At 53.0% G+C, this 14214-nt stretch overlaps 1 protein-coding gene and 1 long non-coding RNA gene across 7 annotated transcripts in view; one reads left to right on the forward strand and one right to left on the reverse strand.

Moving 5' to 3' along the window:
• Positions 1-687: 687 nt before the first annotated feature.
• Positions 688-14214, forward strand: part of LOC138825593 (synaptotagmin-17) — a 48901-nt gene continuing 35374 nt past the window's right edge. Inside the window, exons 1-5 of one of the 6 annotated variants that reach the window (XM_070020263.1) lie at positions 1199-1234; positions 1488-1561; positions 5398-5415; positions 6076-6224; positions 13475-13623. In XM_070020263.1, the coding sequence (XP_069876364.1) occupies positions 1231-1234; positions 1488-1561; positions 5398-5415; positions 6076-6224; positions 13475-13623 (394 nt within the window). In that variant the 5' untranslated portion in view covers positions 1199-1230. Of the gene's footprint in view, positions 791-1198; positions 1235-1487; positions 1562-1685; positions 1809-4963; positions 5186-5392; positions 5416-6075; positions 6225-13474; positions 13624-14214 lie in introns of those variants that run through there. The other 5 variants (XM_070020265.1, XM_070020264.1, XM_070020262.1 and 2 more) reach the window with 5 other exon arrangements.
• LOC138825594 (uncharacterized) lies at positions 1762-8867 on the reverse strand. The gene is made up of 3 exons (XR_011371435.1): positions 8790-8867; positions 5461-5557; positions 1762-1840 (listed from the first exon to the last, which is right to left on the reverse strand). It is a non-coding gene; the product is annotated as an uncharacterized lncRNA (long non-coding RNA).

Consider the following 14214-nt stretch of genomic DNA (forward strand, 5'->3'; position numbering starts at 1 on the left):
CCCCTCCCCACCTCGCGTTCGCAGTCCCCACTCCGAGTGCCTTAAACCCACCTTAACTCGGCGCCGCCCATCTTCCAGCCTCGGCGCACTCAGTCGCCACCGTCTTAGGCGCAATGGATGGGGGTGGGGCAGGAATAAAGTTTTTCCAAGGCGTTTTGGGGACAAGGGCTGGCCGGCCAGGACCCTCCCAGCCCCGGTCTCCCCCACCCCCATCACCACGACCGGCCGGGCCGGGCGCCCCTTGTCTGCACGGCCGTCCCCGGGGCTCTGCGGCCGGCCGGGTGCCCGCCCCGGTACCAGCCGGCTGGGCTGACCCGAGCGCCGCCCCCGCCCACCCCGCTTCCCCGGCCCCAGTCCCCTCCCCGCCCGCCCGCCGCGCGCCCGGGCCCCAGCGTCGCCGCCGTCCCCGCGGCTGCCCCGGGCGATCTGCCCAGGCGCCCGGGCCTTCTTCCAGCCCGGGGAGCGCCCTGGCGTTGGGGTGCGACCCCGAGGGACAGGCCGAGGCGGAGACCCCGGGTGGCCCCGCTGTGCGATCCGGGCGGGGGCGGGGAGGACGCAGCCCCGATTCCCGCCGCGGGCGCGCAGGGCCAGGCCAGGACGGGGCGGCCGGCAGGGGGGCGGGCGCCGCTCATCCGCCACGCCGGTCACGTCTGGGGCCGCCCGGCTGCCCTAGGCTTCCTGCCCCCCGCGCCGGCTGCCCCCTCCCCGGCCGGCGAGGGCAAAGTGGCCGCGGCGGCGGCGCCATGCCCGGGCCGGAGTGAGCGCGCGGGCGAAGATGGCGTACATCCAGGTAGGGCTGGGGCTCGGGGGGCGAGGCCCGGGGGGCGGGGGGCGCGGCCCTCCACCCCGGGGGCGCGCACGGGAGGGGCGCGCACGGCCCGGCTCCCACGAACTTGCGGGGAGGACGAGGGTGCTGGGTGGCAGGCAGGCTCGGGGTGCGCCCCGGGAGGAGGCGAGGCAGGGGACCGATCCCCCCCCTCCTCCCCCGCGAAGCCCGGGGGCTCTGCGCCGGTGTCCCCTTCCCGGGGCGGGGTGGGGTGGGCGGGCTCCCCCCACCACCTCGGGTCCCCCTCACCCCGCACCCCACCCCGGGGAGGGGCCGCGGGGCGCGCCAGCTGCGGTTGCCTTGGTGACGGCTCCGGCTAAGCGGTCGGCGGAGCGAGGCCTGGGCTCCCGCCGGCCGGGGAGGGACAAGGACGGGGCGCGTCTGTGGGGCGCTGGGCGTGGAGGATGTGTATGTGTGGGGTGAGGGTGCGTGTGGGGGGACAGAGACCTGAGCGCGCTGGATGGCCGGGCCCGTCACTTATTCCTTTGCGTAGGGGGTTCTGGAAGTTGGGGACACTCCCCTCCTACCGATTCTCCAAGCTCCCCCAAGAATCTTCATCCTGAATGAACTTCCTAGCACCCCGGGTTGTTTTATTGGGGGGGGTGCGGTGGGGGCTGAGGGCGGGATGGGTGCTTGGAGAAAGGGACATTTTCTCCCGCAGGGAGGGAAGTGGAGACAGGTCAGCATCAAGGTCACGGAGTGAGACCCGCAGACACGCCCGCCCGTGGAGCTGCGGTGAACCCCACAGCCCCCCCTCCACCCCACCCCTAGGGCTGGGACTCCCACAGCCTGTCCCCTCGGTCACAGCTGGGGGGGCTCACTGGGCCGGGGGGGGGCTTGCCTTGTCCTCTGGCTGGCAGCAGCCCGGAACTCTATGGTCTCTCTCTCTGGCACAGCCTCACCCATCTCTCCTGGCTTGGATTTTCTGGCTCGGTTTCCCTTTCGCGGGATTCCCCAGGTCCTCCTTTCAAGTTCAATGAAGGTCACCTTTGCTGTGCATCTACTGCATGCTGCCTGTGGTGGGAAGAGGGGGAGGGGGGTGTTCTTGAATAATCCCCAATAAACATCTGGTGGCCACTGTGTGTGTGTGTGTGTGTGTGTGTGTGTGTGTGTGTGTGTGTGTGTGTAACACCACTGGGAATCCCTGCCCCTCTGACCACACACACGCGCGCACACACACACACACACACACACACACACAGAGGCAAGGAACGTTACAAGTGGTATCTATTCTTTCTGCTTTTCTCTTTTGTACTGGTTCTGGGGTTTGAACTCAGGGCCCTTGTGGTTATGCTTGGCTTTTTCACTTAAGGCGGGCATTCTACAGCCTGAGCCCCACGCTCCTCTACTTCCAGCTTTTTGCTGGTTCATCAGAGATAAGCATCTCTTGGACTTTTGTGCCCAGGTGGTCTTCAGATCTCACCCAGGTTTACAGATGTGAGCCACCGGTGCCTGACTGAATCTACTTTGGCTTTTTTCTGCTTATGTGGTGCTGAGGAACTGAACCCAGGGATTCTATGGTTCTTTTGTTTTGTTTTGTTTTGTTTTTGTCGGCCATGGGGCTTGAACTCTGGGCCTGGGCGCTGTCCCTCAGCTCTTCAGCTCAAGGCGAGAGATAAGAGTTTATTGGAGATAAGAGTTTCACAGACTTTCCTGCCCGGGCTGGCTTTGAACTGTGATCCTCAGATCTCAGCCTCCTGAGTAGCTAGGATTACAGGCGTGAGCCACTGGTGCTTGGCTTGATTCTATGGTTCTTGACAACTGTTTTTAATACAGAGATACTGAATGATTTGCCCAAGGCCACACAGCTGCTTAGAGGCACAGGTGAGATCTTGAATGCAGAGTGGAGGGTGTGGGGGTGCATCATTAAGCATCTCACAGGTGAATGGCTCCGTGATCCTGACTTTCCTTCTAGAACAAGTGGCTGAACTTTTTCAGGAAAGTTCCAGATCTTGTATGTATGTATGTATGTATATATATATATATATATATATATATATATATATATGCACACATGTATATGAATATATATATTCATATATATTATATATATATATATATTTGCCCTTCAAGATCCACAGGGTCCCTGATTGTATTACTAAGGCAGCCATTGGCGATGGAGTCAGCGTGGCTGTGTTCCAATAACATTTGTTGTGAGCATGAAGTTTGACTTCTATAGTCTACGCATTGTGTTTTGAGAACATGTCAAGGAACCTTCATGATGCTGTGAAGGAATTAACTAACCTTTTGGTTGCTTCTTGTCAACCACTTAAAAGTACACCAGTCACTCCTAGCTGGTGGGCTGTGTAGGAGCAGGTTCGGGGCTGGGTTTGGTCCACAAGCCTTACTTATCGTTGGCATTTTATCTTCTAGCGTGCCCTATGGGTCTCAAACCTGTGAACTCAGAGGGTCCGATGTGAGGAATCTGCAAGCCGGTGCCCTCAGAGCATCTTCCTGCCCGCTTGGGTCCTCTTCCTGGTTTTCTTTGCTCCCACACCTAGGTACCCGAGCAGGGTGTGTTGTTCTCCATAGCCTTGTAAATGATTCTCTTTGACCGCCCCATGTCCAGGGAATACTCTACCCCTTAAACTGAGAGAACGTGCCTGGGGTCTTGTCGGAAGAAGCCCTTTATATCAAACTTTTTTTTTCTTTAAACCCTTAGTGGATCCTGGAATTTGAACTCAGGACCCTGGTAATTACTAGGCCATGGCTCTGTCACCTAATCCACACCTCTAGCCCTTGTTGCTTTTAGTGGCTTTTTCAGATAAGGTCTCTTCACTTTTACCCAACTCAACTTTGGAGCCTAGTCCTCCAACCTTTGCCTCTAAGCAGCTGGAACTACAGGCATGGACCACCACACCCAGCCTCTGTCAAACATTTCAGACATTTTTTTTTTTAATTTGCTGCAAGACTCGGAAAGACCCAGCATTCAGCAGACAGGGCACAGCTGCATCTGCCAGGATGATTCCAGATGCCTAGCAGGGTCTACTGGGTCCTCCAGATTCTGTTCTCTGTGTGGAATGGCTTTGCTTTTTGAAAGTGTTTGTGCTTAGTGCCTTTTTCTGTTTCCCAGGCTGCAATAATTCATGTCACTACAAGGATTTTGAATTTTAGTGTTAGTACTTTTTTTTTCTTTTATTCACTCTTTGGTAATTTTGGGGTCTAAACTCAGAGCCTTTCGTTTGCTAGACAAATGCTCTGCCACTTGAGCCATACCCCTAGTCCCTTTTGGCTTTATGTTATTTTTTTCTTTAATTGAGTCTTTTAGTTTTGCCCAGAGCAGCCTTGGATTGAGATCCTCTTACCTACAGATTCCAGTTTATCTGGGGCTATAGATACTTACCAGCATGACCAGCTTATTGGTTGAGATGGGAGTCTTGCCTGGACTAGCCTTGAACCCTGCTCCTCCCCCTCTCTGCCTCCCAGGTGGCTGGGATTACAGGTGTGAGCCACTACACATGCTAACTTAATATTTTCCCCTATAATAAGTGGATTCATTTATATATTTTTTAACTTAAAGAAGTCATATGCAAAGTTAACATGTGTGTCATGGCTGTAAGAGAAAACCAGGGTCACATGATAGACCCAGAAGGCAGCTGGAAAGATAAACAGAAGGAGAGTAATGTCACATTATTAAATTCCAGCTGGACTGGGCTACTGCAGGGTTCTGAGCTGGCCTCTGCTTCCTTTGTTTGCAAGGAAGGATGGAGAATGAACAAGTGTCAGAAAGATATTGACATCCTTATAAAAGATCTGGGAGAGAACACACACACACACACACACACACACACACACACACACACACACACACACACACACACACACACACGCACACACTTTCCCCTCCTCTGTTCATCTCTGGGCTACAGAACTCCAAACCTGCCTGGTTTACTTGGCTCTTTGGAAGAACCAGCTGGAAAAGGAGGAGAGAAGGTAGAGCTTTGAACCTAGGAGGAAAAAAGATGGGGCGGGACCAAAAGAAGAGCTCATGGCTTTCTTTCCAACACCCCCCTCCATTAGTGGGTGGCCATAGGAAACTCCCCCCCCCATCCCTGACGCTGGATTGGAAGCCGGCCCTGGGGAGGGCGGGGAGCCTGCCTGCGTGGTAGCTGATCGTGTCCTTCGGGTTGGTTTCCTGGTTATTTCTGCATTAGGAAGGGTTTGATTCCCCCCGTGCAGCGTGGCTGTATTGGATAGCATGACTCTTTCCACCGGCTTTGATTCATCATAGCAGACACAGTGCAAATCGAATCGAAATGCTCGAGTTTCCCCTGCATTCCCTGTTAGCTAAGGCAGAGGCTCCTAGCAGAGCTGAGAATAGCCATAGCAGGTTAGCAAGTTCGCTCCTGGCCCAGGATGGTGAGTGTGAAGGGGGAGCCATGCTTGTGTTTTGTGATTATTTGCGTTTTGAGTTGCTGGAATAATGCTAAACAGGTTCTCTCTCTCTCTCTCTCTCTCTCTCTCTCTCTCTCTCTCTCTCTCTCTCTCTCTCTCTCTCTCTCTCTCTCTCTCTCTCTCCCCCTCTTTTTGCTTCCCCCTTTGGCTTTCATCATGGATATATCAAAGGGCAGTTGGAACCATTAAACGAGGTGGGTCACTGTGCTGATGCTTGGGTCTGAGTTCTAATCCGGTACCTTTTATTCTGGAGACGGGTTGTGTGGAGTCTATGGGACTGGGGACCGAAACCAGAATTATCGGATGTTGGCAAGACATCGTTTCTGGTCCTTTCTCCTGAAAAGAGAGCCGGGTAAAAGGGACATTAGCAACTTTTTTGGTTTCCCCACCCCCACCCCAATGGCCAATGTAGTTTCATGTCCTCCTCCCTGCTTCCCAGATGACTCGAGTTCTGGAAATATCTCTTCTCTGCTTGCAAGAGGAGAGTCTCAGGCATTCTGCTTGGAGAACATTGTCTAGCTCTCCTGATGTTGTGTAGAACCAACCACGTGGCAAGAAAAGGAATTCACATAAACGAGAGAGAGAGAGAGAGAGAGAGAGAGAGAGAGAGAGAGAGAGAGAGAGAGAGAGAGAGAGAGAGAGAGAGAGAGACCTGAAAATACTTTTGCTGGGTGCTCTTGTTTGCCAGCTTCGTGGGTAAATAGACACGGGATGTATGTTGTCCTGAATGTTCGCTCACAGGGACAGAACTCTGAATGACTGTGTCCTGGGAGAGATGGGCTGCTTGTAATTTGGGATGTTGTTCCTCCTCTTCCTCCTCCTCCTCCCCCGCCTCCTTGCCCCCATGGCCTCAGGGTTTTCTTTCTAGAATCTCTGATGTGCTGCTGTGCAGATGGACCTGGCGGCTTTGCTGTCAGAAATGTTACGAATCCAGCTGCTGCCAGTCCAACGAGGATGAAGTTGAAATCCTGGGACCTTTCCCTGCCCAGACGCCTCCCTGGCTGTGAGTATCTGTTTGGAAATTCACCTCCAAACCAATGAGCCACCATCTCTGTCTCTCTGTCTCTCTGTCTCTGTCTCTCTCTCATCAGCCCTCCCCACAGGAGGGAGGGAGGCAGGGGATGGGGCAGAAGAAGAGGCTGAGTTTCCATGGGCATTGTGGCTAAGGAGGTGTGTGTGTGTGTGTGTGTGTGTGTGTGTGTGTGTGTGTGTATGTGTGTGTGTGTGTGTGTGTTTGCACCCTTCATTTGATTTGGCAAGCTGCTGAGACCAGCTGGCTGTGGCTTTCATTTCAGTGAGTTTCCCATCAGGCTTTGGAGATGCCAGCCTGGCAATGTTAGTCCTGTGGCACTTGGGTGTCACAGTGAGTGGCATTCCAAGTGTGTGTGTGTGAGATCGGGGGACTCTGGGGTACTCTCCAGAGTGGCCAGATGCGGACAGATGCTGGGAGTTCCTGGTCTAGCACGTGCAGTGGGCTGTCCTAACCTACCCAGGGAGGTAGGAGTTCAGTGGACACCTGCGGCACAGATGGGTGGACGGACAGCAGGCGCAGTGGCCTGCTGGGACTCAGAGCATGATCTGCAGACAGGGAGGAGAGGAGGCAGGAAACACTTCCAGCCCCACCCTGCCCTCCAACACGCTTTCTGCGCGCTCTGGCAGCTTTCATTTGATTTCTGATTCTCTCCCCTCCCGCGCCTGCATCCAGCATCTCCATCTGCCAGTCCCTCGGATATTTTGGGAAGGCCGTTTTGAAGCTTTCTAGCCACGTGTCTGGTCTCCCTCTCGGGGACTGGGGAGAGGGATGTGGTCAGATGGTGGAGAGAGACAGGGAGGCCTGCGCTGAGAAAGGTCTGGAAATTATCAAGGGTAGTTCTCAAAGCTCAAGGAGGAAATCCAGCAAGGAGACAGTGCCAGGGTGAATGTTGGAGTCCTCTCCCACCAGGCTGTTCCAGTTAAATCCTTGGGCTGGCATGAGCGTGACCTTCAGTGCCCTGTCTTTCCCTCCAAGTTGGGGGTCAGGAGTTTGGGGCTAAGCTGAGCCACATAGTGAGACTCTGTCTCAAACAAATGAAAGAAAGAAAAAAACAACAACCCCAGGTGCACTGATGCCTCACACCTGTAATCCTAGCTAGCTCTGAGGGTAGTGGTTCTAAACCACTAACCATAAGATTTTTATCTCCAGCAAAAAGCTAGAAGTGGAGGTATGGCCCACGTGGTAGAGCACCAGCCTTGATTTAAAAAAGCTAAGGGAACAGGGTGCTGGTAGTTTACACCTGTATTCTTAGCTACTCAAGAGGCTGAGATCTGAGGATCATGGGTCAAAGCCAGCCCAGGCAGGAATGTTTGTGAGACTCTTATCTCCAGTTAACCACCTGAAAACAAGAAGGTGAACTCAAAGTGGCAGATCACTCACCTTGAGCAAAGCCACCTTTCTGGGACAGCACCCAGGCCCTGAGTTTAAGTCCCACGACAGAGATAGAAAAGAAAAGAAAGAAAAAGCTAAGGGAGAGGATGAGGCCCTGAGTCCAAGACTCAATACCAGCACACACACACACACACACACACACACACACACACACACACACACACACACACACACCACAGGTAAATGACATGCACAGAACATGCTTAGCACATTAGAAAGAGCTCTGCAAATCACATCTGTTTTCATCCAGTCTTGACCTATGTAAAGAGATGTTCAGGAATTCTTGAGGCTTGAATCCAGCAGGTACATTGATTGCTCAGGTGTTGTTGTGGGAGGGAGGGAGGCAAATTAACCAAGAACTAATTCCCATCGGCACAGGATTGGTGAGGCAGTACATGTGGTATCTTTAAAGCTGCTCAGAAGGACGCCTAAGAAAGGCAGGGATCCTTGTCTGATCTGATCAAGAAAGAACAAAGCAAAATGCTGCACACTGGTGGCTCACGCCTGTCATCCTAGCTACTCAGGAGGCTGAGATCTGAGAAGCATGGTTCAAAGCCAGCCCATGCAGGAACATCTGTGAGACATTTATCTCCAATGAACCACCAGAAAACTGGAAGTGGCTCAAAGTGGTGGAGCGCTAGCCTTGAGCAAAAAAGGTCAGGACAGAGCCCAGGCTCTGAGTTCAAGCTCCAAAACTGACCAAAATAAATTAAAATTAAAACCCAGCTGTTAACTAAGCTCCAGGCAGAAACTGAATCCTTAACATGCCGTTGGTACCATTGGAAAGTTGTGTCACTCTCTTTGGTAGTTATTTCTTAAGGGCACTGTGGCAGGCACAGTAGTCCACATGTCAGATCCGGTCCCCTTACCAGTCTCTAAAGCAGGGATGGAAGTCTAGTTAACTCTCAAAGTTGTGGATCCACATCCCGCACATCCTATGTGACAACATCTTACGGAAAAGTCCAGGGACAATGGCTCTGGTGTGCTGGCTCCAGCAGCTCACGTGATATGCCCCCTCTCTCTAGTGCTTGTCTAAATTGGCCTCAATTTTAAGCCTGCTTTCTTCAGATGTGGCAGCCTGAGATTTACATGGTAGCTTTGCAGAGAAACAACAACCACTATGAAAGACTGTCTGTCACTCACCTGTACCGATCACTTGTCTCAGCTAGAAACTGTCCACTCCGGAGTCAGGGTGGAGGTCAGTCCTGTGGACAAAGCTAGTCTGGCATGTGTTAAGCTCTCCAGACCTGAGTCAGGTGCACAGAGCAAGCAGGAGTGGGTGTGGGCGTGGCTATACCCCAGTGACGTCACTCCTATGCTCCAATGACGACGCTCCAAAGGCCAGCAGTGGGTGTGGCCCTGTAGTCATGGGTGTGGCTCTTTGGCGGGGTAGGAGTGATGTGCCCAGACAGGAGGGGGAAGATCCTGTCGAGAGATGCCTAGAATGGGCACTGAGTTTGGGCAAAGTGGGGAATGGGCCCCGCAGGCTCAGATCCTGTCAGGTCTTGAAGATCAGTTAAAGAATTTGGGGACTCTCCATCTGCCACCAGATCCCCGGAAGCTGGGTGTCACAGCCTGGGTTAAGGATGCTCTATTTTTTTTGTTTCTTTGTTTCTTTGTTTTGTTTTTGTTGATCGTGGGGCTTGAACTGGGGATGTGGACACTGTCACTGAAGGCTAGCAGCGCTCTACCACTTTGAATCAACAGACACGTCTGGCTTTCTAGTGGTTCATTGGAGGTAGAGTATCACAGACTATCCTGCCCAGGCTGGCTTTGAACCACAGTCCTCAGATCTCAGCCTCCTGAGGTGCTAGGATTATAGGCTTGAGCCACCAGCACTGGAGAGGTTTGGTCCTCTTGAGAGACTTGTTTGGGTTTTGCCACAAGCAGAGAAGCAGGCTGGAGCTCTGCAGCATGGATAGCGCCCCATGTAACCACGAATGGCAGCACCATCGATGTGGTGGTGGTTGCTATGAGTGTGAATGGCACCCTGCAGAGTTGTGCAGTCTGCAGTGTGAGCAACCTTTCAAGTCCTCCCTGCTTTCCCAAGGCCAGCCAGGTCTTTCTGAACCCTTGAGCTGCACTGATCTCATTTTTGGGGGGGGTATTTGATATAATGCAAAATGGTTAAGGGAAATCTGTAAAGGGGAGGCGAGATTAAATTATTCAAAAGCAATTTGTGTGTGTGTGCGCGTGTGCACGTGCACGCACTGATACTAGGGCTTGAACTCAGGATCTTGTGCTCTCCCATAACTTTTTCATTCCAGGCTGGTGCTCTACTACTGGAGCCACAGCTCTACTTCTTGCTTTTTGCTGGTTAATTGGAGATAAGAGTCTCACCGCCGTTTCCTGCCTTGGAACCGTAATCCTCAGATCTCAGCCTCCTGAGTAGCTGGGATGACAGGCGTGAGCCACTGGTGCCCAGTGTTTGGCTTCACAAAGCAGATTTGCAGCTTGTGTTCCCCACAGATTTATTTACCAGGCAGGCAGTTGGGTGTTATCAAACAGGCAGGCAGTGGAAATGTCAAGTGCATGGGCCTTGTGGCTCTGTTCCTGCCATAGCACCAGAGTGGAGGACCCTCTGGCTCATCTCTGCAGTGTGTTGGATGCGCTGGTCCTTGTGTGCGCTGTGAGTGTGATCTTGGGGAGGTGGCATTGTCACATGTACTGTGTCACAGGGACCCTGGGGCTGGGGCTGGCTAGCTTGGGACCAGTTGTACAATTTGATTGTCTCCTTTGGGGGCAATGCCAAGAGGCCTCTTATAAAAATGAATGGAAGTGAAATGGTTCACTTGTTCAGCCCATGAGTCAGTGCCCAAGGCTCTTACAGGCCTTGCAGGGAATACCTAGCCTAGCCAGCGGTGGCAGCACCCATAGCTGGGCATGGCAGGCAGTGAGGGTTTGAGTACCAACAACTGCTTCCTTTGATCTTTGCCACGTACAGATCATGCTGTGTGTGTGTTGTGGTGCGGGGGAGGGTCTGTCATGACAGGGGTAAAAGACAGGGACAAAATGAACCAGATAAGAAAGGGGACTGGGAATGGGGCTTAGTGGTAGAGTGCTTGTCTAGCATGCATGAAGCCCTGGGTTCAATTCCTCAGTACCACATATGCAGAAAAAGTCAGAAGTGGCACTGTGGCTCAAGTGGTAGAGCGCTAGCCTTGAGCAAAAGCAGCTCAGGGACAGAGCCCAGGCCCTGAGCTCAAGCCCTAGGACTGGCAAAACAAAACAAAACAAAACAAAACAAAACAAAACACCACATACAAGAAGGGTACGTCTCCTTCCTTCCCTCCCTCCATTCCTTTTTCTCTCCTTTTCTTCTTCCTTCTTCTCTCTCTTTCTCCTTCCCTTCCTTCTCTCCCACCTTCCTTTCTCTCTTCCTTTCTTCCTCCTTCCCTGCATCCCTCCTTCTCTTCCCTCCTCCTTCCTCCTTCTCTCCCTTTCCTCCCTTTCTTCCCTCCCTTTCCTCCCTCCCTCCCTCCCTCCCTCCCTCCCTTCCTTCCTTCCTTCCTTCCTTCCTTCCTTCCTTCCTTCCTTTCTTTCTTTCTTTCTTTCTTTCTTTCTTTCTTTCTTTCTTTCTTTCTTTCTTTCTTTCTTCCTTCCTTCCTTCCTTTTTGTTGGTTGTGGAGCTTGAACTCTAGGCCTGGGCGTTATCCCTCAGTTCTTCAGCTCAAGGAAAGCACTCTACCACTTGAGACACACCACCACTTCTGGTTTTCTGGTGGTTAATTGGAGATAATAGTCTCACTGATGTTCCTACCCCAGCTGGCTCTGAACCGCAATCCTCAGATCTCAGCCTCCTGAGTAACTAGGATTACAGGCATGAGCCACCAGCTCCCAGCTCTTTCTTTTTTCCTTTTTTTCTCCTTTTCTGTCCCCCTCCTCCTCTCCCTCCTTCTTTCCCTTCTTCCCTTCCTCTCCATTCCCCCTTTCTTCCTCACTTTTCCTTCCTTCCATTCTTCTCTTCCTTTCTCCTTCCTTCCTTCTCCTTCTCTCTCTTCTCCTCTCTCTCTCCCTCCCCCCCCCCACTCCTTTCTTTTTTCTCCCTCTCCCTCCCTCCCTTCTTTCCTTCCTTGGAAAGTGGTACAGCAGACTCCCCCATGCCAGGACTGAGTGCTCAGGGCCAGCTGGGCTGTGTCCAGCTAGAGAGAAGAGTCACCAGTTAGTGTCAGCTAAAGGGCAGAGCAGTTCCAGAGAGGAGTGAGAAGCCAGGAGGGGTCCTTGGCCCTCTGAGCAGGTGTCCTGGTAGCCAGACCATCTCGGGGAGGAGCTTCACAGGTGTGAAGGCTGGCACCTGGCAGAGGACAGGGGCTCGGTGGCTGGGGGAAGGGCAGCAGGGGCTGGGGTGGACGCATGGGCAGCTGGGTCTGAGAGACTGAAGGGGCGATAATGAGGGAGCTGGGGGGCCCTCTGGGAAGCAGGGCTACCCAGAGGGACAGGTTCCAGGGTCATGGCATCTGGGCCAGCCCACCAAAGAGAGGGTGGCTGCTTTTGTTCAAGGGGCAGAGGAGGGACACTGCAGTGATTTGCCCCATAGCCACGGCCCTCCAAGTCCCCCCTCCCCTTGCCGGCAGGTGGGGAGCAGGAAGCCTGTGAGTTCCCCCACTTCTGGCAGTGTCCTCTTGTCCTGACCCTGCAGGGCACTGGGCGGCCATCTGACCCTCTGAAGCTGAGTTTGCCTGCAGCCTTAAATGTCAGGCTGATGCGCAATGCAAGCAGGGAAGGAAGAAATCTGCGTCAATTAAGGATCAAGGCCTTAGAGCACCATCTTCCACCCCATTGCCAGACTCCCCCCGGCACCCTGCCCAGCTGGAGGCTTGCCGTAGTCATCCATCTCTCTCTCTCTCTCTCTCTCTCTCTCTCTCTCTCTCTCTCTCTCTCTCTCTCTCTCTCTCTCTCTCTCGCTCTCGCTCTCGCTCTCTCTCTCTCCCTCATCTCACCTAGATACAGTATCAGTCTGTGCATCCGCTCATCGATCCATCATCTCTATCTACCCATCCTATATCATCTTTCTTTATCATATTTATCATCTATCTAGACATGTCATCTGACTACCCATCTGCCTATCTGTCTATCTATCTATCTATCTATCTATCTATCTATCTATCTATCTATCTATCTATCTATCTGTCTATCTTTTTGTGTATTTCTGTGTGTGTGTGTGTGTGTGTGTGTGTGTGTGTGTGTGTTGAGACACCTGTAGAGCCCATGCTAACCTCATTCTGAGACTCTCCTGCCTGGACCTCAAAATGCTGGGATTACACCCATACAGCACCACTCCTGGCTTGGGATAGAGGGTTTTTTTTCTTCTTTTTTCTTTTGGTCTGTAGTGGGGCTTGAACTCAGGCTTGGGCGCTGTCCCTGAGCTCTTCTACTCCAGGCTATGACTCTACCACTTTGAGCCACAGAGCCATTTCTGGTTTTCTGGTGGTTCATTGGAGAGAAGAGTCTCACGGACTTCCCTGTGGAACTGGGATTGCAGGCATGAACCCCCATACATACCCAAGCCTGACACCAGTGTTTGCCAGAGTGTTCTATGTTGGGGAATAAACCCTTTGCCACAGTTCCTATTTTGTGCAACGATCAAGGCATTGTTGAGGGTTTCTGTATACAACACTCGTTCAAGGCTGTCTCATTGCAAGAGGTGTGAAGCAGGTGAGAGAGCTGGTCTATCTGTGGCTGCAGATCCCTGCGCTCAGCTTGCACCTCTGCTGGCTTCCTTCTCTAGTCTGTGAGCAGGGCAGATAACAGATGAACTAGCAGGGAGACACAGGGGGGACCCCTGAGGGTTCTTCAACAACCACCGGAATCTTGTCCCCCTCCTGCAGGGTGGCCAGCCGGAGCAGTGACAAAGATGGCGACTCTGTCCACACAGCCAGCGATGTCCTGCTGACCCCACGGACCAATTCCCCCGATGGGCGCCGCTCCTCGTCTGACACATCCCGATCCACATACAGCCTGACCAGGAGGATTTCCAGTGAGTCCATCTCGGGGAGGGTGGGCGTCAAGACTGGCCTTCCCAGACACCCCTCCGTGTCCTTGAGCAGAAATGGCAAGGGCGGGGCCGTTGCTGTGGAGGAGGTAGAGGGAGGTAGCGTCTAGGGCCCAGGGCAGCAGAGATGACAAGATGGCAGAATATGGGCTCACACTCCACCTGTCCCACTGAGTTTGGTGGGACATGGCCGCTTCCACTGATCACAAGTTTGATCAGGTTGGTTTTTTTCTTTCTTTTCTTTCCTTTGTTGTTTTTGCTCATGGGGTTTGAACTCTGGGCCTGGGCGCTGTTCCTCAGCTCTTCAGCCTTGAGCTGAAGAGCCACAGTGCAATTCTGGTTTTCTGGTGGTTTATCGGAGATAAGAGTTTCATGGACTTTCCTGCCCAGGCTGGCTTTGAATCATGATCCTCAGATGTCAGACTCCTTCCTGATCAGCACCCGACTGATCAGGTTTTCTGAGTCAATTGAATTGATCATTCCAGGGTTACTGTGTTACAGAGTAGGGCTTGCCCATTTGGGGGACCTCGAGGATTCTGGGCCTGTGTCAGTGGCTGGGTACAGAGGACTCGACAA

This window comes from Dipodomys merriami, unplaced genomic scaffold (assembly GCF_024711535.1).
Source record: "Dipodomys merriami isolate MVZ:Mamm:240054 unplaced genomic scaffold, mDipMer1.0.p SCAF_138, whole genome shotgun sequence".
NCBI classification, from domain to species: domain Eukaryota; kingdom Metazoa; phylum Chordata; class Mammalia; order Rodentia; family Heteromyidae; genus Dipodomys; species Dipodomys merriami.